At 41.5% G+C, this 26,321-nt stretch overlaps 1 protein-coding gene across 2 annotated transcripts in view; it reads right to left on the reverse strand.

The window, feature by feature from the left end:
* The window catches only part of Jmy (junction mediating and regulatory protein, p53 cofactor), a 64,838-nt gene extending 39,938 nt beyond the window's left edge, over window positions 1–24,900 (reverse strand). The window contains exons 1-2 of one of the 2 annotated variants that reach the window (NM_001433238.1): window positions 23,471–24,900; window positions 6,504–6,677 (exon numbers count right to left, since the gene is read on the reverse strand). In NM_001433238.1, the coding sequence (NP_001420167.1) occupies window positions 6,504–6,677; window positions 23,471–24,463 (1,167 nt within the window). In that variant the 5' untranslated portion in view covers window positions 24,464–24,900. The remainder of the gene's footprint in view (window positions 1–6,503; window positions 6,678–23,470) is intronic. The other variant, XM_087633675.1, reaches the window with a different exon arrangement.
* Window positions 24,901–26,321: the final 1,421 nt, after the last annotated feature.

Consider the following 26,321-nt stretch of genomic DNA (forward strand, 5'->3'; position numbering starts at 1 on the left):
TTTTAGGTTAACAATTATTAATTTCCCTTTAATTTACTGGTTTTGGGGGGTTTTTTTGTTTTTGTTTTTGTTTTTTTAAAGGAAACAAAGGTCTGGCACATTCTAAACAAGCACTCTATCCTTTTAGATAAATAGTTATGTATTACAAAAGTTACAACAACAAAGGTGAAAACAAAATGGACAGAAATGGACCATATATCCATATATATTCTTGCTTTACCATATACAAAAGATTAATTGGAATAAGATACATTTAAGCAGGGTACAGTAGCCATGTCTGGTACCCCCGTCCTCGGAAGGATGAAGCATGGGGAAGAATGTTAATGACACTTGAGGATTAAGATCTAAGAGTTGGAGTGTTGATGTACGCCATAATCTCAGCAGTCAGGAGGAAGAGTCAAGCCTGGTCTACAGAGTATGTTTCAGGAGAGCTACAGCTTCATAGAGAAAACCCTAAAAGGGGGAGTGGGGCTAGAGAGGCGGCTCAGCAGTTAAGAGGACTAGCTGCTTTTCTAGAAGACCCAGATTCAATTCCCAACACCATGTAATTCACAACTATCTGTAACTCCACTTCCAGGGGATCTGACATGCTCTTCTGGCTTCTGTGGGTGCCAAGCACACACATGGTATACAGATAAACATGTAGGCAAAACACCCATGCACACTTAAACTCATGAGCAATAAACAAAAATTAGAAATCAATGAAAAGCAGATGTTATTCAACCATGGCATTTTTTTTTTTTGGTTCTTTTTTTCGGAGCTGGGGACCGAACCCAGGGCCTTGCGCTTCCTAGGCAAGCGCTCTACCACTGAGCTAAATCCCCAACCCCTAACCATGGCATATTTTAAAATTATAAAAACCAGGTATCAAATCACTGAAATCTAATAATGAATTTCAAAAATAAAAAAACAAGCCATATTCTCTAAGCAATGCAAGATACAGAATTAACATAATAATCTAAAACTAAAATAAAATTTAACCAGCTGATATTTAGCACCCTTACTCTGAGAGGGAATGGAACTTTAAAAATTTAAAGGCCTAGGATTTAGTTTTATATGTGTTAGAATTAATTTTGCAAAGGTCAGGGCCAGAGATATAAATCTGAACATCAGTAACACAAAGAAAGCATTTATAAAACCATAAGGGTAAATAAGGTCATCTAAGGAGCAGGAATGAACACACACGCAAGCATGCACAAGAAACTATCTTTAAGGAGTGACAGCTAGAGCTGTTTACACCAAGAGCTGTTTGAACTAAAGGGTGAAATGAATGCCAGACTTGTAATGAGAAAGCTGTGTTACCCGATCATAAAATTCAATTCTTTGCGATATGAATGTTTATGGTGTTTCTCTTAACATAAAAATATGCTATAGTAATAGGTGGATACAGATCAAAATCATAGATAAAATAAATTTCAATTACATAATAGATTACGGAAGAAATGAAAGCATATAAAATATAGTACTGATGTCGTGTTTGAGTGGCAAATCTTCAGACATTTTCTTCCTATTTAATAACTGCATTTTGCAAGGCCCAGGGGTCTAAGTCAGTTTAGAGCTCCTGCCTGGATCTGCAAGACCGTGGCTTCAGTTTCTACCAGGCAGGGTGGTTCAAACCACACCGGTTATCCCAGCACTCAGGAAGCTCAGAGGCAGGTTGGTCTGCCTAATCTACCAAGTGAGACCTTGTCAAAAGAAAACTGAGAAAAGAGAAAAGAGGAAGACAGAAATTATTTCCACCTGCATGAATAAACACTGTGCCTCTGAGCAACAGATAAAAAAGGAGGGGATAAACATCTAGAAAACTGCAATTTTGTACTATGGCTCTTGTGGGAGGAGGTGAAAAGCACTCATCTGAAGAGTGCTGTTGGTTAGATGTGTATCTGTCTCCACCTTCACAAATAATACAAACACGCTTTACCCATTGTTTCCTCGGCTGCTCCACAGAGGACTTTTGCACTTAGCGGTTACAATGTTGCAACCAATTGCTCGATCATTTTATTGTACTCAAGGCCCCACACAACAACTCTCTCTTAGCATCTTCTCCTAACTTGGAAAACTTGAAGATGTTGCAGCCGCCCTGTTCAGCTGGATTATGTGCTAAATACCATGACAGCTCTGTTTGGAATGTCAAGGCTAGAGAGAAAGCAGAGACCGTTTTCACATGGGAAGAGGTATGTCAGTTTTGGTAGCCAGAAGAGTAAGACTGACTTATAAATAAAATCCTCTGGCATGGGACTCCTTAAGTACATCCTTGCTAGGTTACTGCATTTTGTAAAAAGTTACTAGGGTATTTCTGTGCATTGTTAAGATATTGGAAGAACCTAACTTTGGATTCTTCCGTGAAGCAAATGCCAACACAGATTTGTGAATATACTTATTGATACTGTTTAAGTACAATGTAACCTTTATTAGGCAATGGGAATGTTTGTTCAATGATAAGCAATTATCAAGAACTTTTTTAAAAACCGTATGTGTTTATTTATACATATGTGTTTTTCTGTGTGTATGTGTTATATGTAAGTGCTAAAGTGACAGTGGAGGCCAGAAGGCATTAGATCCTTTGGAGTTGGAGTTACAAATGCTTGGTTAGAGGCCACCCACTATGGGTAATGGGAACCAAATTAAGATCCTCTAGAAAAGCAGTAAGCATTGACCTATCTCTCCAGCCCCATCAGAGCTTCTTAATACACCACCAAGACTGAAATGGGTACACCAGTATGTACCTGTAACCATAGCTACCCAGGATGCCAACAAGGCAGATCTAACGTTCGAGGCCAGGTTGCACAGTGAGAGGCCTGAGGATGCTGGCCAGTAGCAAAGAATCTAAGTATCTGAGTGGCATTAAAAGAGCCTGGATTTGATTCCCTGCCATACATCTCAAAAAAGATTAGTATCCAAATAGGAGATGACAATTTTAAAAAGCTGGCAAAGGAGCTAAGGAAACAGGACATATGGCTAACTGACATACAAAAATTGTTCTATATCACTAATCAGGAAAAGTAAATCAAAGCCACAATGAGGTTATCATCTTACTCCTATTTAATTGGACAGTCATAAAGGAAGGTCACAAATACTGGAAAGGAAGTGAAGAAAGGGGAGGTTTTGTACACTGCTATGGGAACATATTAGTGTTAACTATTATGGTAGCTCCTCAGACAGACCACATAGTCTTCTAGTCGTACGTCTAGTTGTATGGGAAAAGGACTTGCCGTTAGTATGCTGAGACGTGTGTGTCCAATTTGACTCAGCATTACTCACAATAGTGAAGAGATGGGATGAATGCACGTGTTCATCAACTAGACAAATGGACAGAGACAGCACGGACATGCACACAGACACATATAAAAATGCCATTCAGCCTGTACTAAGGAATAGAATGGTACTAACTCATGTAGAAGGGAGGGACTTGGGACATAGGGAAGATTTTGGTTAAAGGACACAAAATTTCTTTTAGGAAGTTACAGAGATCTATTCAACATAGTAAAATATACTTAACAATATAATACTCTCTAAAAACATCTCTTTAACAGCAGATCTTAAGTGTTCTCACCAAAATTTGACAAATTATAGAAGTTCACTAGTTCAATTTTGCTCTTCTACAGTGTGTAAAATATAAAACACATGACAAATAGTTTTATTAAGTATTAACTTTAAATAAAAATTAATTGCAAAGGCACGGCAAAAAGTGATTTTATTCAGTATACCCATTAAGTGAGACCTCACTACAAAGGTGTGTCTGCTACAACCTGGCTCCAGGGGATGGATGATGGAAGCCTGGTAAGCCCTTGAGTGGGAGCCGAGTAAAAGGCTCTTCCTTCAGCTTAGGGCCCAACCAACTGTGCTATCATCTCCTCAAACGTGCTCTCCCGAGAGCTGGCACCGAGCTTAGACTACCAACTTACCCTTCCTTGGAACTGAAAAGACCCTGCCTTGGACATTTTGTTTCAGTAAGAGAATACTGACTAACATATTGGCACACTATAAACATTATGAAGTCTTCTAATCTATCACTATGCTCTACCTCTCCCTTAGATGTGCTGCAATTTCAGCAGTTTTGGTGTTACTTGTTCTGAGCTACTGGGGATTGAGCCCTAGGACATTAGACATGCTGGGACAGGTAGTCTCCTACAGAGTGACCTCTGCATTAATTTACACGCCTTGCTTTATATTGACTATACACCAAAATTCCATTAAACTTACACATTCTTCCTAATAACACCTTTAAGATTCCTTCGAATTTTCAAAGTGAAGAATTTCTAAGAATACTAGGTTTTACTTAACTTTTTCCAACGTATATATTATTTGACTGCTGTACTGGTTTACTTCTGGGAGCCCTCCAGACTAATTCTGAGGAAAAGGAGTGAGAAAAGATGGGAGTGGAAGCTAGGAGAGCCTCAGGGTCAGGTCTACATGACCTGAGTGAGCTCAGGACAGCCAGGACTACATAAACAAAGACTCTCTCTCAAAAAAGGAAAAAGACACATGCACACACACACAATCTATGTTTACTGAGTTAAAAAGAAATTTGGACTAAGCTTCTAACCTACACTGTAAAGTTTGCCCTCACAGTTTTTTGTCTAAGTTTTGTCTGTTTCCTTTATTATTCTCAATCTTTTTCCCTTTTAATTTAATCTACTTTTTAAACTTGTTTTATGGTGCTGAGCATATACTCTACCACTGTTTTTTTCAAGAGTTCAAGCTTCAAGAGTTATATTTCAGACTGCTCTGTAAGCAATACGTAATGTCATGAATACTCCCCAAGCTGGACTTCTGTTTCACACCTGATGTCTCATTAAGCATGCAGAGCAGAGCTGGCTCTCCCAAGACATCAATAAGCCCACCCAAAGTTGAGTAGTGCTCACACAAGGGAACTCTTTCCGAGACATGGTAATAGTAGCACTATGGACTAACCAAAACCTCTGTAGACTACCAGTTAGAAATGCATTTATAATGCTACCAACTCAATACAAATCTGTTACCTATACATACAAAAACATATCCCTACATACAATATATTTAACCATTGTAAAAAAAAATGTTAAAAATATTTTGAAATGTTATTGCTATGGCCAGCTTGACTGTCATCTTCTATTTACATCTCAATTCTCAATCACTGTGCTGGTTAGTTTTATGTCAACCTGCTACAAAGCCAGAGCCATTTTAGAAGAAGGAAGCTCAATTGGAAAAATGCCCCTACTAGATTATCCTGTGGGCGGGCCTCTTGGGACCAACTGGGAGTTGGTGTGGCACAAAGCTCACTGTGAACAGTGCCACCCCTTAGGCAGGTGGTCCTAGGTTCTGTAACAACGAAGAATGACCAAGCCATGGGGAGCAAGTCAGTAGAAGCAGCACCTCTCCCTAGCCTCTGCATCAGGTCCTGCCTCCAGGTTCCTGCCCTTGTTTGAGTTCTTGTCCCGACTTCCGTGATAGACTATGATAGGGACTGTAAGCTGAAAAGGCCTTCTCCTCCCAAGTTGCTTTTGGTCATGGTGCTTTATCACAGCAAAAGACACTCTAAGACAATGATCTTCAGAAGAATTGAAATATCATATCCATAAAATACTATGTATAAGCAACTGATTTTAGTGGTGCTTATAACAAATACTTTGCCAAACAAGTATTCCTTTTTTCAAATATGTGTATTTTCTAACTTAATGGTAAGTAGTAATAATTTAATTTTAAAACATTCTTTGGAATTACACCAATTTAAACTGATAACTATTACTACGGACAAGGACCTAAACGATCCCAGTGAGTAATTTGTGTGATAGTACCACTTACCATATTCACTGACACACCATGAACTCAATAACTAGATGTAGGGAGTCACTAGGAAGTAACACCTGTATGCAATAATCATTCTTAAGCACAAAGAATAAAATCGTAGGGTTGATGGTGTGAGAGGTAACATCTTAGAACAACAAATACAGTAAAATATCATTTTTACCTTAAAGAAAGTTACTAATGTAAAGAAATGTTTCTTCTTACACTGCTTCCCAAGGAAAATGGAGTAACTAGCGACAGCAGCTCACTCACAGTCTACAGATTCTCAAGTGGATACTCAATACACGCTGTGTTGATGGCTAGAGTCTGAAGCAGTCAATCCTGAATTGCAAAAGTGCAACACTGCCACCGTGCAGAACTGGTGGGACAACCATGCCATCTAGTTCTCTTTTCTTCCTGCCTTTCAGGTTACATTCCCAAAATATGTCTGCAGTTGATTTAGCAAATCAACGTTAGCAAATTCTAACACCCAGTCTTGGGTTTCTGACATCCTTTTAATGCAAGTGCCAAATTTATTTTTAAATAACTGACAATTCAGTATTTTTCAAAAGTTAAGATCATGTCAATGGAGTGTCCCAACAAGGACCTTGGAGGAAAGGCCAAGACTCTGTCTGCATTATTTTAAAAACTTCTTTTGTAGTTAAAATGTATGACTACCCAGCCTCAGAACTACGGGGCAGTGTGGTCATAGCTTAGGCTTAGAGCACAGCAAATACCTTGATCTGCTGCCTCCGCAGCATGGCAAGCTCGCGCATGTCTCGGAAGGGCTGGAGTAGATACTGGTAGAGCTCCGTTGTAGCTTCTGCAAGGCTGCTGTAGGCTTCGTCCTCCATCTGATACAGGTCCAGAAGCTCCACCATGCTTTCTATAGTCTTGTGCTTGTCCAAGAGCTGTGAACAACAAAGTTTCAATACTAAGAACACTAAATACTGTACTTTTGAGCCAGAGTCATAAAGGAAGTAAACAATTTGTACGGCGTCGCTTACTTCTATACCCCAAGTGTCTCACTGTACAAGACCACAGCCTGATTCATTAGAGAAAGGAATACTACCTGCCTGCTTTAAACTGCAATCTAGTAAATGTCCTCCAATCACATGATGAAACAAAGCCAAAGACAACTATCACTGTGCTGACTAATTATTGACACAAACCTATACACTTCTGGGACTGGGCATTTCTATAGGGCATTTTCTTGATTACTAATTGGTGCAGGAGGGCCCAGCCCACTGTGGGTGGTGTCACCCCTGGACAGATGGGCCTGGGTAATATAAGGTAGCTGAGTAGAAGCTATAGACAAGTTTAGTGACATCCTCATCTAGTGAATGGGGAAGCAAGCTCAGCTACATAAGATCCTATCTCAAAAACTACCTATCACCACCAGCGTGTGGCAGACAGACACAGAGACATACATACACACACACACACACATACACACACACACATACAGAGAGAGAGAGAGAGAGAGAGAGAGAAGAAAACCCACTACCTCCCAAAGCATCAGGACAGACATGAGACATGTCTTAGGCCATTAAAAAAAAAAAAAAAAAACCTCTTAGAAACTGAACAGAACTAGTATATTGCGTATGGTTTTGTTTTTTGTTTCGTTTTACCACAGTGAAATTATAACTAGAAAATTCTCAAAAAAAAAAAAAAGGGGGGGGGGGTTGGGGATTTGGCTCAGTGGCAGAGCGCTTGCCTAGGAAGCGCAAGGCCCTGGGTTCAGTCCCCAGCTCCAAAAAAAAAAACCCCCAAAAAAAACAAAACACCACCTGTAAGAGACTAAGAGACACACCTCCTAATAGTGCCAACTCCCTGGACCACTCTAGTTCTCATGTTAGAAATTAGCCATTCTGGATACCATTCTGTGACATTCTGTTCTTAACAAGGCCTTCTTTCAAAAGTAACTATTTTACCAGAGCACAAACTACTGGAGTTTACCAGAACCTTACTTATCTACAAGAGATACAGATCCAATTCATAACATCCCTTGTCTTTTGTCACAACACCGAAGCACTTGTCAAGATGGCAACCCAAGGGCACAGAATACTTTCCCATACTTCCTCTCCATCCAGTACCTTGCCACCATACTAATAGTCTCCTATGACAACAAGGAAGATCAAGTGACAAAAAGATACATCTCACCCAGGTCTCTAGGGAAATTCAAAGACAACATGAAGACTATCAAACAAAGTTTTAACCTGATACCTAGAATAACAGTCTTAATTCCTAAGCCCAGTGGTTCTCAACCTTCCTAATACTATGACCCTTTAATACAGCTCCTCATGTTGGGATAACTCCCAACCATAAAATTATTTTAGTTGCTATTTCATAACTGTAATTCTGCTATTGTTATAAATTGTGATATAAATATCTGATATGCATGTCTAATATATGATCCCTGTGAAAGGGTCGCAACTCACAGTTCGAGAACAACTATTCTAGTCAACTAAACATAAAACCAAAAACTGAACACCTATTAGCATCGTCTTTCCACTCAGTAGATTAGGTCCAGGATCTCAATACAAAAATCACAAGACACACTGAAAGGTGAAATGTAATCTAAAGAGAAGAAATCATCCTAACCAGATTCAGTTAAAGATAGTGGAATTAACAAAACAATTTCTACATGACTATAATTAAAACTACATGCTTAATCAGAGAAAAGAAAATAGGATTAGCTGAATTAATCCTGACAGAGCAGACTTCAGAGCAAAGGAAGTTATCAAATACAGGGGAATATTCAACAGTGAAAACATCCTTAGTATGTGTACATGTACAAATGGAGCACCAAAATTCAAGACAAAAGCAGACTGCAGGAGAGAAACACAGAATCTACTATTAAGGAGAAGACCCCAGGACCCCTCAATAAGAAAACATGACCCAACACCACATCCACCAACTGGATAGCCACCTTCCATCTACCAGCCACTCCTTGTAACTGCAGCAGAATACAGTCATCATTCTCAAGCTTACACATTCACCTAGGCAGACATCTGTGTCATAAATATGACAAATTTAAGATTAGAAAGTTTATTAAATATGCTCTCAAACACTAATAAAATTAAAATAGAAATCATTAGCAGAAAGACTACCAGATCTCTTAAATACGTAGAAATTAACCAAATTAATTCTAAATAAGGATGAGTCAAAGAAAAGGTCTTAAAACCATGCTGGGGATGTTTAGGGCGATGGCTCAGGAAACTACTCTTGCAGAGAACCCAGTACCCATACTGGATGGCTCACAATATCCCAGAACTCCAGCTTGAGGGGTAACTAACTTTTGACCTCTGTAGGCACACGAACTCACATGTATATACTTATACACTGACATAAATGAATTCTCATAATTGAAATAAAACCTTAAAAAACATTAAGTGAAAATATAACAAAATTTTAGACATAAAGAAAAGCAATACTTAAGGGGAAAATGTATAGCACTGGAAATACTATAAAATATATAAAATCAGTAAACTTCCACTTTAAAAAAAAACAGTAAAAGATGAAATTAACCCTACGATAAATAGAAGAAATGAAAACAAAGAAGAGGGCTCATGAAATTGCTCAGTGGGTAGAGCATGCAATCCCAGGGAACTGCTGAGATGAGAGAACATGAGAGGAGAGTACACACACACACACAAAGCATGTTGTAGGCTACACAGATCAAAAACAATGAAAACAGTTAGGGAGGATGGGTCTAAATTTTTTTTTTTTGTTCTTTTTTTTCCGGAGCTGGGGACCGAACCCAGGGCCTTGTGCTTCCTAGGTAAGCGCTCTACCACTGAGCTAAATCCCCAGCCCCAAATTTTTAATCATAAGCTTTTCACTTATACCTTTAAAAGGCAATAAATCCTTGCAGTTACACACATGAACCTTATCTTTAATTCTACTTGAAAACGAAACTTTGCTTTTATAATGATTAAACTCCCAAGTTTCACAAACAACAAAATTAAAGAAATGAAGGGAAAAAAAAAAAAAGAATGGCAGCAACTCTAAATAACAAAGGGAAGTCAGTGACTCGTGTGGTGCACAGCAATTCAAGGTTAGAAAACCTCAGACACTACCGACCTGAGTTAGTTAAGACTTTCAAGAGCACTAAAGGCAATGCAGTACAAATAGTTGTAAATACTATTCTCTGCCCAAATAAAAACATTGAGTGACTACATGCCTATTAACTTATAATAAGCTTCACAGATACATGCAAGAACTAGGGTAGAAAGGTTTTGAGACCTTTAAATACTTATTCAGTATTTCCAGCATGCCTTTACTCTCCCACAGGGCAGTGCCCAACTATGCAGCAATGAACTTAATACTCGTGCAGTGTCTTGCAGGGCATCTCACCTCACAATACTAATTTATTAATATGCCCTTGCTATAAAGTTTCATGTTTTCCAACACTAGATTACTTTAAAAGCAATAACTTTTAACTTCAAATATACTTCTATTTTAATCCAAGTAATCTGAAAATATTCTTAAAATAAATGAATGTATTTAAGATCACAATTTGCTCAACTTTAAATGAGTCTCCTGCAAGACACTAGCACAGGGGTGTGTCACCATCTACCGAGATGAGGAAGACTGACCAAAGAAAGAAAGGGAAGAGAGTCAACCAGTATTCTCAAGTTCAGAGAATAAACAAACCGTGCTTTGGACATTCACTGGTCATAAACTGAGATGTATAGGATACTATAAATAATACAAAAGTAGAAAGAACTCAGGACAGATTTTGGGATGAAGGCAGTCAGAATAGCACATTTAAAATGTGAAGTCTCTGAATGAGGATGATGCACCTTGACCAACTGGGCAGTCCTGAGGCACTAAGAATGCAGATGTACCTGGATGTAAAACACCCTGCAAAGTATGTGCCAGGGCCCAGACCAGTCAGCACAGCATAAGCAGTGACAGAAAAGGCACGTGGAGAAGCAGGGGCGTGGGAAGTACAGTTCTATGTTATTTCTGCTTCAAGAGCTACCACAGAGGCTGCTAGCGAGCACTGTCAGCTCTCCCAGGACCCCCAGCACCAGCCACAGTTCAAACTACCTAAGTCTATAACTCCAGTCCCGGGGATTTACTCTCTTCCGGCCTCCACATGCATCACACACACATGGAATACAGACACACGTGCAGGCTGAACACCTCTACACATAATAAATAATAATGTTTTTTGGTTTTTTTAAACTCTGACAAAGCTCTTCTGCACTTTTAGGTAATTTATTTTGCAAACATGGAAACATGAAGTAAAGATTTACATATAACTACCTAACCTAATAAGTAAAACAAACGTGTGTGTGTGTGTGTGTGTGTGTGTGTGTGTGTGTGTGTGTGTCCGAGAATCCAATGTAGGTAGGGCCTTGCTTACACCACCTGGGCAAATTCTCCATTACTTATATTTCCAACCCTTCTTTTCTTTTTCCTTGAGACAGGATCATACAGCTCAGGCTTACCTTGAACTAAGCAAATCCAAACATGACCTTGAACTTCTTCCCATCCTTCTGTCTCTACCTCCCAAAAGCTAGGCTTCTAAACCCAGGGCTTTCTGCATGGGAGACAGGTATTCTGCCAAATGAGACCCCTAGGTCCTTTTCCCACTCTTTTTGACAGGGTCTCACTATAGCTCTGACTAACCTGGTACTTGCAATATAGACAGATCCTCCTGCCTCTCCCTCAGGAGTGTTGGTATTAACAAGGAACCATCATGCCTGTCCCCCAAGTCCCACACGTACACACACACTTTTTATTCTGTCATAAAGTCTTTAAGTTACTGGAACTCCTATAGCTCAAGCAGGGGTTGAACTTGGCCACTCTACTCCAGACCCTCCTAAGCAGTGGGCTTCAGGCTGGTACCAGACCCTGCTATATGTCCTTTTCATTTGCTTCCATCCCAGGGTAATACTGGCAAGAGTGGGTTCTTAACTACCTTAAACCTAAAACAAAACTCTGCTCAATGAGAAAAATGCCTCCTCTAACACAAGGACAAAGTTTTCTTTAGTTTCTTAAAGTATAACAAATTACTTTTCAGCTGAGCTCATAGACCTAGTAAACAGAACAGTGGATAGGCCACTAAAAGGGGGAGTAGAGCGAAGGGTGAGGATGGAGAAAATGTTAAATGGGTACAAAGTCACAGAAGAATTAAGGAGGGGCTCAATTACATAGGTTGTTACAGTTACTTCTGTTCATATAGTTCAAAATAACAAAGATTTAAAAGAACTAAATGAATGAGGTAATAACCTGATTAAATCAATATATAATGTATAAATGTACTAAACTATTATTTAGTGCCCTACAAACAATTATTGTGAAAAAGTTTTCAAGGGTCCCTAAAAACTGTAGCAAAAGAAAAAAGTGCCACTTTTCTTCAGGAATGGGTGCTAGAATCATGTAACCACATGAGATATACTTTATCACTGTAATAGCAAGCTGGCACAGACAGTAACAGTACTACAATCCCACAGCATGTCCCATGTGCAGTCTGCCACAGTCCCAGGGCTCTCATGCCCTAAGCCTTCCTATTCATCACTGACTCACACACAACTACTAATCCTGCAAGACCCATTCATCGATACGGCCTCACAGGGACACAGGCTTTCACAGTGCCTCTTCTGTTCAGATACACAAATGTTCATTGTCTTACAATTGCTTACTGCATTCCATGCAGTAATATGCTATGCAGGCATGTAACTTAGAATCAACAGACTGCAACATGTAGCTTAGGTAGACAGTGCCATAATACCTACATTTTATGACACTGACTTATAAACACATAAATCTTCTCCTTCCCAAATAGGAATAAATCCTTTCAAAGATTTAACATATAAAATATTTCTTCTCAAGAATAAACCCCTGGCATGCTGCGACAATAGTTCAATCAGTAAGATGCTTGTTTGAGTTCAGATACCTACAGCCATAGAAAAAAACAGATGAAAAGCTTGTGCACAGTGGCATGCACTATGATGCCCAATGCTGGGGAGGCAAAGACAATGGTGAAGCTCAAAGAGTAGCCACTGTTTAACAGTCACAGATCCTATGTCAAAAGTAAGGTGGAGAGCAACTGAGGAAGATACCCAGCTCTGACCTCTGACCCCACAAGCATGCACACGAAGACACACAGGAACCCATACACACATAATGAAAACTAAGTAATAAAACTGGGCTGTGCGTGGTGGAGCAGGTCTACACTATCAGCACTAATGAGTCAAGAGGACCTGAAGTTCAAGGTCACCATTGGCTACAAAGTCAAGCTACCTCCTGGCTACGTGAGATCCTGCATCTAAACGAAGTAAAACTCAACTCTTTTGAAAAGCACATTAATAAAGGTAGAAGGGAGTCAATTACAGGCTATAGAGAGAATATTTTGTGTCTGTATGGATGTGGGGGCAGAAAGGATTCTGGGAGTTCCAGGCAGGAGGCTCACCTGGGAAGATGGGACGCAGAGGCACGGCAGCTGAGCACAGCGGACCGTCCTCGTGGCAGAATGTGGACTGGAGTAAGTGGGTTCTTTTAAGTTATGATCTAGTCAGAAGAGCCTAGCTATATGTCAAGGGATTTGTAAATATAGTTTGAACCTGAGTCTTATTTCTGGGAGCATAGAGAGAGGAAGAATGACCCAACTAAGATGACAGACAGTTCTCAACTATCGGACACACCATACTCTAAAGATACATAGGAATTCTCTCACAAAGAGAATATTTTCAGTGGCAGTTGAACTCAACTCAGCAATCCATACTATCCAAGACTGAGGTAAAGATACGCACGTACAATTTAAAAAAAAAAAAATCACAACATTCTGAAAGAGAGAGCAAGTTTTTTTTTTTTTTTTTTTTTTTTTTTTGGAGCTGGGGACCGAACCCAGGACCTTGCGCTTCCTAGGTAAGCGCTCTACCACTGAGCTAAATCCCCAGCCCCGAGCAAGTATATTTTAACTGATCAAAACAGCCAGCATTTAAAGAGTAGAAAGGAGAAACTTAGAAATAATGAACAGATGAGTACAGTGCAGTGGTCCTCATCTTCCTAATGCTGCGCCCAGTTAATACAGTCCCTCAGGCTGTGATGACTCCAAACATAAAATTATTTTTGTTGCTCCTTCTCAACTGTAAATTTGATGCTGTTATGAACCGTGATGTAAATATCCTACATAAAACCACCTCCAAAAGGGTTGCAACCCAGAGTGTGATGGTTTGTATATGCTCGGTCCAGGGAGTGGCACTATTAGGAGATGTGGCCTTGTTGGAGTAGGTGTGTCACTGTGGGCTTTGGCTTTAAGACCCTCACCCTAGCTGCCTGGAAGTCAGTATTCTGCACTAGCAGCCTCCAGATGAAGATGTAGAACGCTCAGCTCCTGCACTGTGCCTGCCTGGAAGCTGCCATGCGCCCACCTTGGTGATTGATTGATTGATTGATTGATTGATTGATTGATTGATGTCCTTGTAAGAGTTGCCTAGGTCATGGTGTCTGTTCACAGCAGTAAAACCCTAAGACAAGGAGTATAATATGTAGTAAAGCTTAAGGGGCTAAACTGGGTTTTTGTTATTGTTTTTCTTTTTCTTTTTTCTCCCTACCACGTACCAAGACAGGGTTTCTCTGTGTAGTTCTGTCCCGGAACTCACTCTATACACCTCTCCAGTACCATGCTTCCCACCATAACAGTAATAGACTAAACCTCTGAAACTGTAAGCCAGCCACCTCAACTAAATGCTTTCCTTTATAAAGTTGCCCTGGTCATGGTGTCTCTTCACAGCAACAAAACATTAACTAAGACAGCCAGCCTGGGCAATACAGTGAGACTGTCTCCAAAACTAAAAATCCAAAAAAGACACACCAAGAGTTTAGAAGCAGGGTGTGGAACTCTGGGATAAGGGTGGGGAAAATCAAAACTATAATCAACTGTACCAAAAGGATCACAACCGTAAGGCCAACCAAAACAATTAGATTCATTTGTAGCAGCAACCTGTCTTGAGAGTCCTGGAGGAGTTTCTGATGATGCACAAAGCCAAGATCAACCTGCTGATCTTATTTTGACATTATATCAGTTTGGGGATATCAGCTTCTATCATCCAGACATATCTGTAATTACCAAGCTTGTTTTTAGTACAAATTGGTTTGGATTTCTGAGGAGTCCAGCAGCCCGCTAGTGTACAGTACCTCAGGAGTGAGGGGACAAAGAATGATTTTATTTACTCTGAGTTTCTACACACCAGGCATAGATAGAGCAGATGATCTCACTCATGACCTATGAAGTAGGAGCAATTTTATATCTCTCCAGAAACCAAGAACCAGAGGCAGAGAAACTCAGTAACTTCTCAAAAGTTTAGTCCAAGAAAGTTACCAACAGCTCCCAGACTAACTCACCTTCTTAACTACCTCACTATGAGGCCTATACTCACAGGTAGTTCTTTTGAGTTTACAGAGTGAAAATATGAAACTATGAAAAGAATAGTAAGCTGAAGAGGGCAACTGGAAAATGGTGCAGTCAAACTCGGTTTTAAAAGAACAAAAGCATACTTAGATTCCTCCAATTCCAATCTATAAATTCTAAGCATGCTGACACTTCAGCTAAGAACTGTTCCTTTATCTAATCTGTCTGGCAATTTTCACCAAGACAAATAAAATATCTTTAATATAAGTAACTTCAGGTTCCACAAGAAGAAAAACAGCTCAAGAAAAAGTCAAATCCAAGGAACTCCAGGGAGCCCGAGCATAACAAGCTGTTTACAAAGCAGCTTCGATATGAACATAATTTCCTTTTACTACAATGACTTATTATGCCCTTGAAACTTCCAAGGTTCAATACTACTTAGGAAGTCAATCTACACACTTCCTCTTTTAAGACTTCGCTAACCCACACTTACTGTCACCTTTTATTTAGCTCCCTAGTATCAAAAATGCACTTAATATAAACAATACAAAGGAGGGTCTCTAAACTAAAAACAAAGTGAGGAGTTGACATCTTTCTCCTCACTTTAGATCCACCAAGAAACACTAGTAAAGAAACTAACATGTTTTAAGTGCAAGTATAAGGGGGAAAGTAAAGACTAAATTAAAAGCCGTGACTCAGTTGTTTTAGGCAGGAGCATGGCTAAGCCAGATCCCTACTTCCACTTTGGAGGCTAATAAGTATTGAGAGATACTTGTGAGGCAGCATTTTTCCTTTCAAATAGGATATATCTGTGGAAAAATTTTAAAGTGAAATATGCCTACATCTAAACCAACTTACTCCTGGCCAGAACAATATAAAACAAAACTTGAGAATATCTAGCCAGGTGTGTTGGAAGGAACCTTTAGTCACATCCCCTACCTGGGGCAGGTATAGGCAGGAAGATAAGGCCAGCCTGGTCTACATAGTTCCAAGCTACCAGGGCTATATGGTGATACCTAACTCAAAAAATAGAACAGAAAGAAAAATCACACACTGTGTGTGTTCCTCCTGTAACTTTAGGTTGAGAAACACAGAGACACGGAGACAGACACAGGACAAGAGAAGAGGACAGGAGAGGAGAGGGGAGTAGAGGAGAAAATGAGTGTGTATTGTCTGAGGCAGGATCTGGTCTAAAGTCTACAGACCCTCCTTCTTGCCTCACTGTCCCAAACTCTGGAATTACAGGTATAAGCCGCCATGACTCACTATAAAAGTACTTCTATAAGTAAATCTAATACATAAAAATGCCAGGCATGGTGATGAACATTTTTAATCCAGCAATCGGGAGGCAGAGGCAAGGAAAATCTGTGACTGAGGCCAGCCTGGTCTACACATAGAACTCTAACACAGCCAGAACTAGATGATTGCAGTATATGTGCAAATCAAGGTTTTCCAAAAAACTTTAAGTAATATGATGGTTGGTCCTGACTGAATAGTTGATAGAATCTAGAATCACATAAACAAACCCCTGGCACTTATAAGGGAGCTAGCTTCTAGATTGGGTAACTGGGGCAGGAAGAATGGTGCTACCCTAAATATGGGTGGCACCATTCCATGGGGTGAGATGCTGGACCATATAACAAGAGTGAGCTGAGTACCAGCATTCACCTCCTGCTTACTAACTGCAGAGGAGCAATGTTACCAGCTTCCTCGTGTTGCCATGGCTTCACCACCTTCATTAACAGCAACATCACACTGTGCGCCAGAATAAATCCTTCCATCCACCCAGCCAGCACATGAGTGAGGGCCATGTCAGAGTCCCAGGATCTCAATTTGTCTGAGCCTGTGCTGTTTCCAGAAATTGGTACTGTATGTTACAAAATACTCCAAAAGTAAAAAGAACTTTACCATCACTATTTATAACCTGTTCTGGTATGCATATGACCTGCCACTTACTTAAAAGCTCATGTATTGAAGAGCATGTATTTGTCAGACAGTGGCACTATTTAGGAGTGACTGAGCACAATGGGTTAATCTACTGATGGGTTCATAGTGGAAGCTTTTAGAAGGTGAAGCTGTTATAGGTGAAGCTATCCAGAGAAGCAGGTCACTGGAATGTATTCTGAAAAGAATATTTTGTCCATAGTCATTGGCATTGAGCAACCCAGCCCCACCACTCCCTCTCTGCCATGATGCTCTTATCTCAGTTTCAAAGAGTTATTAACCAGGGGCCAAAAATATGTCCTTCTTTTAAGTTGTTTATATCAAGCCCCTTCATGGCAATACAGTAAAAACCGAGTCCTCAATGCTCTATCTCAACCTTGCAAATCAAGCCTCCTATCAATAACAGAGCACTAGGCAGATTCACAGGAACCATATCTTAGCCTTTTACAGAGTAAAGAGCCACAAGAAATTTCTCATTACAAGAAAGCACACAGATATTTAAACAACAGACAGCCCACATTTTGTTTTCTAGTCACACTACCAAAAGTACTTCATAGTCAGCAAAAGGCCAAATAAGTAATACGGGAGCAGTAACACCCCGTCATTCGTCATAGGTGAAGGTTTAAGAAACGAAGGGAACTATAACCATGCCTTCCAAATATACACACCAGTACACCATCAGGAGTCTGTACAAGTTAGCCCTGCCTTAGCAAGGAGGAACCAAACACAGATTGGATCTGTGAAATAATTTGAGTGGCACTATGCAACGTTGGACTTCAATGAAAGAGTGGCTTCAAAGAAAGAGTGTAAGCAGTTAGATCAGCAACTTTTAACCTGTAGGGCAAGGCCCTCTTTCACAGCTCTCTCCTAAAGACCATCAGAAAACACAGATTACTTACATTACCAGTTATTAACAGTAGCAAAATTAAGGATATAAAGTAACAAGTTAATTTTATGGTTGGGGTCACCACAACATGAGCAACTGTGTTAAAGGGTCGCAGCACTATGAAGATTGAGAACCACAATGATTTAGACCAAGAAATCCAAAAGAACCAGGAGTGATACCCTACTCCTATAATCACAGCATAGGAAAAGTGGCAGAAGCATCAGGAATTCAAGGCCAGGCTGGGCTACCTGAGACCCTTTTCTAATGATTTTATTTTTTAATCAAGAAAAGAAAAAAGAAAGCTAGCAAGAAAAAGGAACCAAACAAGTAGCAAGTTATGGCAGAAAAAGCACAAGGTTGGTTGGCAGGACAAGCCTAGGTCTGCAGCTGAATTTGTCACTTAACAGTTTATGTCTAGCCAAAGCTATGCCCACTTAAGTCTCAACTCTGGCTTCAATAATAAGGCAGACATTCACTTGCACTGAAGACTTAACTCAATGGTAGAGTATTGTCTAGCATTCAAGCTGGGTCCCACCAGGAGTCTTTAGAGCTCAATACCCATCTGATGCTAACAAGTACAAGTTACAATCCTCAAAAGATGGATGAAAAACTACAGCATCCTGACTCCTGAGAAGAAGAAGAAAGTCACACTTACTAGAAGCCACCTCTGAAGTGCTAGGTAGTTACCAATCTCACACAGTCCTAACTATAAGACATCCTTTGCTTATCTTTCTGCCTCTCATCCTAGAGACTTAATAGCTAAGCATGCTATCGGATGTAATGAGTCCTAATCAAAATCCTGACTATTCTGACTCCAAACCCTGCTAAATTGTACACTGTGCCTCTTTTGACAGCATGTTCTGCTCTCAATGGTTTTAACTTGAAAGATATTAGAATTTAGAATATTTACATAAATAATAAATTCCAAAGTAAACAAATTTTAGATCTTAAGCAACCTCTATTATAATTGAGGCTTATGAGCTGAAACACCACAATCAATTATTTGAAGAATAGCTGTGCTTATACAAGAAACAATTACTTGCAAAATCTAGGTCAAAACCTATGTACACAGTAACACAAACCTTAGCTTGGACAACAGCAAAGATCTACTGCTATACTGTTCAAAGAGGCCGAGGTGGCACTTGTATTCATATAAAAATTGCCTTTCTGCTATATAACAGAAGACACTACAATAAATCCATTGAAAAATCCAAGACAAAACTACAAATAACAAATAGTGCATTTTGTTTAGACAGGCTTTAAGTAATATATGATCTTAGAATGTGTCTGTCAGGCTGGAGAGATGGTTCAATGGTCAAGAGCACTGACTGCTCTTCAGAAGGTCCTGAGTTCAAATCCCAGTAACCACCTGGTGACTCAAACAGCTGTAATAGGATTTGATGCCCTCTTCTGGTGTGTCTAAAGACACCTACAGTGTACTCATGTATAATAAATAAATTTTAAAAAAAAGAATGTGTCTGCCATCTAAAAATAATTTATTAATATTTTATTATTGTATAACTTAAAAATCATCATGAACTATAATCTCCAGTCATTTGTCCTAAGGTATGTATCATAAACAAAAACTTTTTAAGACTTCTTAAGCTCCCCATACCAATTTTTGAACCTAGGGTTTCACACACTGTAGGTGAGTGCTCTACAACTGACCTATCTCCCAGCTTTCTTATTTCTTAATTTGACAGGATTTCACTTAAGTTCACCGGGGCAGGTCTTAAGCCTATGATTGTCCCACCTACCTCCTTAGTAGCTGAGACTACAGATCTGGTAACCCATATTAGACCTTAAGGGTATTACAAATATTAAACTCCAATTCAAGGAGAACAGATAATTTACAACAGCAGTTTTTCTTCTGGATGTTGTTGATTTTTATGTCTTTGAGACTGTGTCTCCTGTATCCCAGGTTGGCTTCAACTTGCTACACAGTGGATAACCTTGAACTTCTTGATCCTCCTCCACTCCAAGACCTCCCACTCCAAGTGCTGACACTAGTGTGGGATACTACAGGAGCGTTACACAGTGCTGGAAACTGAAACCAGGACTCCAGATGTCCAGCAACACCCAGAAACCACTCTTCCAGCCCCTCAGCCTTTTTGCTGTGTAAAAGTGTAAAAGTCAAGAGTTGAGACCTCCACATCATCCCCGTCAAGAAGCTAAGGGAAGAGGATCATAAATCCGAAGACAGTCTGGGCTAGCTACATAAAGGATTCTGTCTCAAGATCTAAAAACTTGCAACTTTAAGAGAATTTTAATCTAGTTTTGAAGAACATCTTCCTTAAGGAATATACATTTATCAATTTATAAAAACCATATTTACCCACAACTCTACATTAAGAGGCCATGCCTTAGCCACTACTGTTGACTGCTCTGAACTAGTGGTGGCAAAGCTGGGAATCCAAGGCTACCAAGGCCTTGACATGCTACAGCATTGAGCCACTTTTTTTTTTTTTTAAACGGGAGGCTGGAACTGTAGCTCAGTGGTAGAGGATCTGCTTACTATGTACAAAAACTTTTGCTTAAATACCCTAACTGGAGGTACAACCTCCCTTAAGCAATTCACTCATCTTGAACAGAAACAAATATGGAATTTATAGCTAGGAAAATGTCATACTATGAGAGTAGGTAGCAGATTCGAGGAAACTGAAGAAGAAAAATATAAACAAGAGCTACCTTTTAAAGTATCTGTGATTTACCAGACATATCTAATATAATTTTGTCCAATTCCACAAGCTATGTTGATTGAGATATCAACTGAAACACTAAACTAAGTAGGAAAAATAAACTCAACAGAAATAATACAAGTGACATACAATTGCTATAAAATAGATTTTACCGTTAAAAGAAAAAGTAGCTACGGTGACATCTATCATTTCAGTGCTAGAGAGGCTGATGTGAGATGTTGTACTCAAGGGAAACTTGGGCTGCTCAAGACTTACAGAGTCTTGTTTCACCAACCAATGCTACTGCCAAGGGATGGGGTACTGGCAGATCACTTACTTAGCATAATGCAAGCCACCCCATATACCCTGACACAATAAAAGCAAGTCACTAGGGGTTGGGGATTTAGCTTAGTGGTAGAGCGCTTGCCTAGCAAGCGGAAGGCCCTGGGTTCAGTCCCCAGCTCTGAAAAAAAGAAAAAAGAAAAAAGAAAAAAAAAAAAAAAGCAAGTCACTAATACAGAGAAGAATGTAAGCAGTAAGAGAACACATTAACAACCTTCATAAAATTACTTAGAAAGGTTCTTGATACCCTTCCATGTCTATGGAAGACAACTCTAATCCTCACACTGAACTTAATCTTTCAGTATAATTCACAGTAGGTATTACAAACTTGCTTGTCACTATTGAGAGCTAGTCTCAAATACCATTCACCTTCTTAAAGAACTGAAAGATTATGTATTTATTGTTAAGGAGTCTATAATAAACATTTGTTTCACAAGACAAAGGACTCTTTAAACTTTATCTTATTTCCGTTTCTTCCTTTGCTAAGAGAATAAATAGTCAGCTGTGGTAGCTCACACTGTGGTTCCAGCACTCAAGGGGCTGTAGCACTTAACTGGGCTACCTATTGGTCAGTTTCCAAAGCCACGGAGCCACTCTGGCTACAGAATGAGACCTTAATTTAAGTTTAAAATTTTTTTACTTAAAAAAAAAAGGGGGGGGGGGGGCTGGAGAGATGGCTCAGTGGTTAAGAGCACTGACTGCTCTTCCAGAGGTCCTGAGTTCAACCACATGGTGGCTCACAACCATCTGTAATGGGGTCTGATGCCCTCTTCTGGTGTGTCTGAAGACAGCTACAGTGTATATAATAAATAAATAAATCTTAAAAAAAAAAAAAAAAAACACCTTAAAGAGAATAAAACATCTAGTCAATACAATTTTAACTAAGAAAAAATGTGTTTTAGAAAAAAACTAACCCTCAAAATTGAGTTCTAGAAAACTAAGTTTTTGGAAGCTCATTTTTAAAGACAGCTAACCACCTTTTACTGCGTATCAATAAGGCTGAAGGCAAATACTTCTAAGTTGGAGATAAAAAAGCTTCTAGTTTGAGAAATGAGCACATAACACACATACATATGGCTGATACTAAAAACTTGGCTTTAAAGCTTAAAGAAATACAGGGTGATATGAACAATGGAAAGAACATCCATCCTATGTGTCACCTCCTCCCAAAGAGATGTCAAGGCAGAAGTCTCCAGGAAGTAAGCTGGAAGTGAGGGAGATGAACCCCAGGAGGCACTGTGGGTGATGGCCACCATACAGTAAACCAAAGGGAAGAGGTGCAGACTCTGAACTCTTTCCTTCAGCTTGTCACTATGAAGCTCTGGCTTTCCTGAAACTCCCTATTCACACCAGGCTGGCCTTGAACTCACAAAGATCCACTTGCCCCAAGTGCTGGGATTAAAGGCGTGAGCTAGAGTGAAGAGTCTTGATGCAGGAAGCTGCAAATGTACTATTAGTGCATGGTATAAATGGGAAACAACAGTCTACGGAAGACAAACCACCAAATATTCTATTAAGAAACTAAGAACAGTCAGGATTCCTGGCCTACCACCAGTTAAACAAACATACATTTGACACCAAATTAGGAATAAGAACTCCATGAAAAGGAGCTTTTCTCCATCCCAACTTCAAGCACAGAATGTAGTGACATGACATTAAAACAGTAAATTACTTTGAAAAAGTATATACTGTCCATTAGGAGAAGTCACCTTATTAAATTACACTTTTCCTAGTAAGTTTCTACAGAAGCTGGTGAGGAGGTCTGACTTAATAAACATACCTATGTATAGCCTTAATTTCCTGTTATTTAAAGAAATCGAAGAGTATATTAAAGTTTTCACACTCCATAGAATAGCGTAAAGCACCCCTGCCCTTGACCTTCCTTCCCTCTTCCTAAATCAGGAGTGAAATGAGCCGTCTGTAAAGATCACAGTCTAAAATTTTATATATGTCAATTCTCTTTTGGACAAGTCAACACACGTTTTAAAAAATGAATTTAGGGCTGGGGTGTAGTTCAGTGGTACACTTTCAGCACTGCAAAACGCTGAAAAGTAAAACTTCATACCTGCCTACGTTACCAGAGCACACACACAAGGTAAACGAAAGCAGATCAACTTTGTTCCATAAGACAACTATTTTCAGTACATAAACATGACACCCTGAAAGAGGAGTGAATGTCTGGGCAAGTTACTTTGGGGGAGGGTAACATTCATTTAGTTTTAAGTTCACAGAATACCTGTTTTCTAAAGACTTTCATCTCTACCTGTATCTTTTTGCTTTTTGTTTTTGTTTTTGGAAACTGGGTACTTGGGAGGGGGACAAAAAACTTCCCAAAGATTCCTCGCTGAGATACGAAAAGAAAGCCGATCACCCCACCTCCCCCGTTCTTCCTTTTCCTGCGGATAGAAGACACTTCGCGGGCCCCAAACCCAGGCTCCAGCTCTTGGCAGAGACATCAAAGCCAGGGCCGCAGCTCCGACTCACCTCCTGGATGCGCCTCCTGGCCCGCTGAAGCACCTCTTCGTAGCCCTTCTGCCGCAGCTCGCTGAGGCTTTCGTAATACTCCTCCGGATCATCCGTCTCGGTGAAAAGCACCTGGGAAAGGATCTTCCAGCCACACGTGTCCAGGCCGTGGCCCAGGTAGACCTGGAGTTGGTAACATAGAGCGTCGATCTCCTGCTCGGTCATCTCGGGGGCGCCCCCAAACAGCACCGTCCACATGCCGGACGGCTCTTCGGGGAACACCGGCAGGCACGGCTCCAGCTGGGAGTTCACTGAGCACAGCTGCTGATGCACGGCCCGCAGATCCTGGAAGGAGAAAAGCCCGGCCCAGCTGCATTCTTCAGCCGGAGACTCCTGCTCCGCGGCGGACGGCGACTGCTCCGAGTCGGGGAGCGGCTGTGGCGCCTCGTCCTCCCTCACCAATTCCAGGACTTCGATCTCCTCGGAGACCGCCCCAGAGGCACTCACCACCCGCACGGACGACACCGGGGGCGCCGGCGGGGTTGGCGTGGCACCGGCGGTCGCATCTCGGGATTCGGCGCCTCTGCGGTGCGGGCTGGCCTTGGCCCGCACGGGGCTACGGAGAGGACTCTCCGGTCCTTTGGCGAGCGGACCCCGAAGGGAATCCTCCCTCAGGCTGCGCGCGCTGCGCGGAGAGCCGCTCTCAGTCCAGGCCTGGCTCTTCCGTGGCCCGGGGCTCCGGAGCGCTGTAGAAGAGGCAGCGGCCTCCGGCCGACCCCTGGCCGCCGGACTGCCGGGCCCGCGGCTTCCATCAGATGCTGACGTCCCCGTCTGTTCCCGGGAACCGCTCCTCTGTCTCTGGGCCGTCCGGTTGTGACAGGTTATAGCAAACTTGCCTTCAATCTCGTTCCAGGCCACAATGAACACAAACTTGTGCTTCTCGCGCTCGTCGAATACGTGGGGCCGCACCGCCACCCAGTCGGACTCAAGTGTCTCCTCCAGCGCGAACGACATGGTAGCTCCGGTGTCCGGCCAAAGGGGGCCGCCCGGCCGAGTCTCCGCGACGGTCGCGCCCCCAGCTCACCCTTGCCCGGCGCCTTCAGCCATCTTAGCGCGCCGGCCGCTCATCCACCGGCTCCTTTGTGGCGCGACTCTCAGAAGAGACAATACGCAGCCCGGAGCAGGTAGTTCACATGGTCACGTGCGGCCGGATCTGTTTACAAGCCGCTCGCTGCGGCAGCGCGGGGCCCTGGGCCGCCGGGCCGGCCTGCGTGAGCCCACGGAGCTGCGTGCAGAGACGCTGAGGCGCGCGTCCGCCGCTCGCCGGGGCCGACCTCCCAGCCGCCTCTCTGCCTCCCCGCGACCGCGCCGAGCCAGCCGGAACCAGAAAGCAGACTCCTAAACCTCCAGTCTCAGCATCGCCACAATGTTGCCATTCGGCTGTGACGTCGGCAGCTCCACGAGGGACGTAAACACGGGCACGTGCGGCACGCTGCTGACGCGGCGGCGGTGGCGGCGGCGGCGGCGCGCGTCCCGGCGGTGCCCCGCCCCCCTTCCCTCCGCGTCCCCCTGTAGCGCTTGCGCGCCGCCGCCGCCGCTCTGGGCCCCAGCCCCGCCCCCTTTTTCCCGGGCTGGGAGTTTGTGGCTGCGGGGTGACGCTTTTCTCCAAGAGGAGATACTGCTGCGTCTGGCTGCACAAGTGGCCTTGAACCCCGGGAAAGAGGAGCAAAGGCAGAGGAACACTGAGACTTTGTTCAGGGACCCTTATGTAGCCCTCCTTCACCCTGAGTGAATCTGGATCTCAACTGTGTTCAGAACGTACCCTAAACAGTTCGAGAACTCTGCCACACTTTACAAGGCTAAGCCAAAGGGCTCGATTCTCCCCTGAGATCCTTCAGACACAATTCAAGACAGACAAGTATCAGAAGACAACTCAGTAGAATACTGAAACAGTACAAAAAAATTCAATTATGTTCTAAAGTGCGTGAACATTCATCTCAATGTATCCCTTTTATTGCTCCTTATTGGGTACTGTTCTGAGAATCTCTTTGGGCAGTCACTGCGCTAAAGTTTTGAAGTTGTATTCAATTATCAGAGTTCCCAAAGAGCACAAACAAAAAGTTTTTATCAGCCTGGAAGGCAGTGCATGACTATAACCCCAACACTTGGTGAGTAGAGGCAAGATATGGGAATTCAAGGCCAGCTGGAGCTGCGAAAGACCTTGTTTCGAAAGCAAGACATAAAAATCTAATTATTCATACTAAGCTGTGTTGAAACATTCCTATCATTGTCTAGGAGGTTTATAGTCCTTTATATAATTGATGCTATCTCTTCCTGTCAGTGTCCAAGTCATTACTGTGGCAGGTGTGCCACAGTAATGTATAATAGGAATTAGTTCTTACACTTTAAGCCACATTTCCAAAACTTGTGCAAAAGCATCTGGGTTACCCTCACACTGTCAGCTACACACAGTTTTGTATTGGCTTGAAATCTAAATTGATAGTCAAGTTTTAGACCCTCTCTTGGCTGAACATTTTAAACCTTAAATACCTGCTTTGAAACCCATGCCTACTCTTGGATTTAAAACAACAACAACAAAAAAAAACAAAAAAACAAAAAAAAAAAAACAAAAAAAAACCTAATCAACAAAAAAACCTCACAGCAAGATTCATAAAGAAAAAATGACTTCAACCTTTTGGAATTCTTTTAATGAACAGTATTTTTTCAAAGCTTGTAACTGTACATATGTGTCAGCTCTCCCATGCAAATCAAAAACATACCTTTGAAAATACTGAAAGAGCTGGGCGTGGTGACCCACGCTTTTAATTCCAGAACTCAGTAGGGAGAGGCAGTCAGATCTTTGGGAGTTCAC

Source organism: Rattus norvegicus, chromosome 2, assembly GCF_021556685.1.
Source record: "Rattus norvegicus strain SHRSP/BbbUtx chromosome 2, alternate assembly SHRSP_T2T, whole genome shotgun sequence".
Lineage (NCBI taxonomy): Eukaryota > Metazoa > Chordata > Mammalia > Rodentia > Muridae > Rattus > Rattus norvegicus.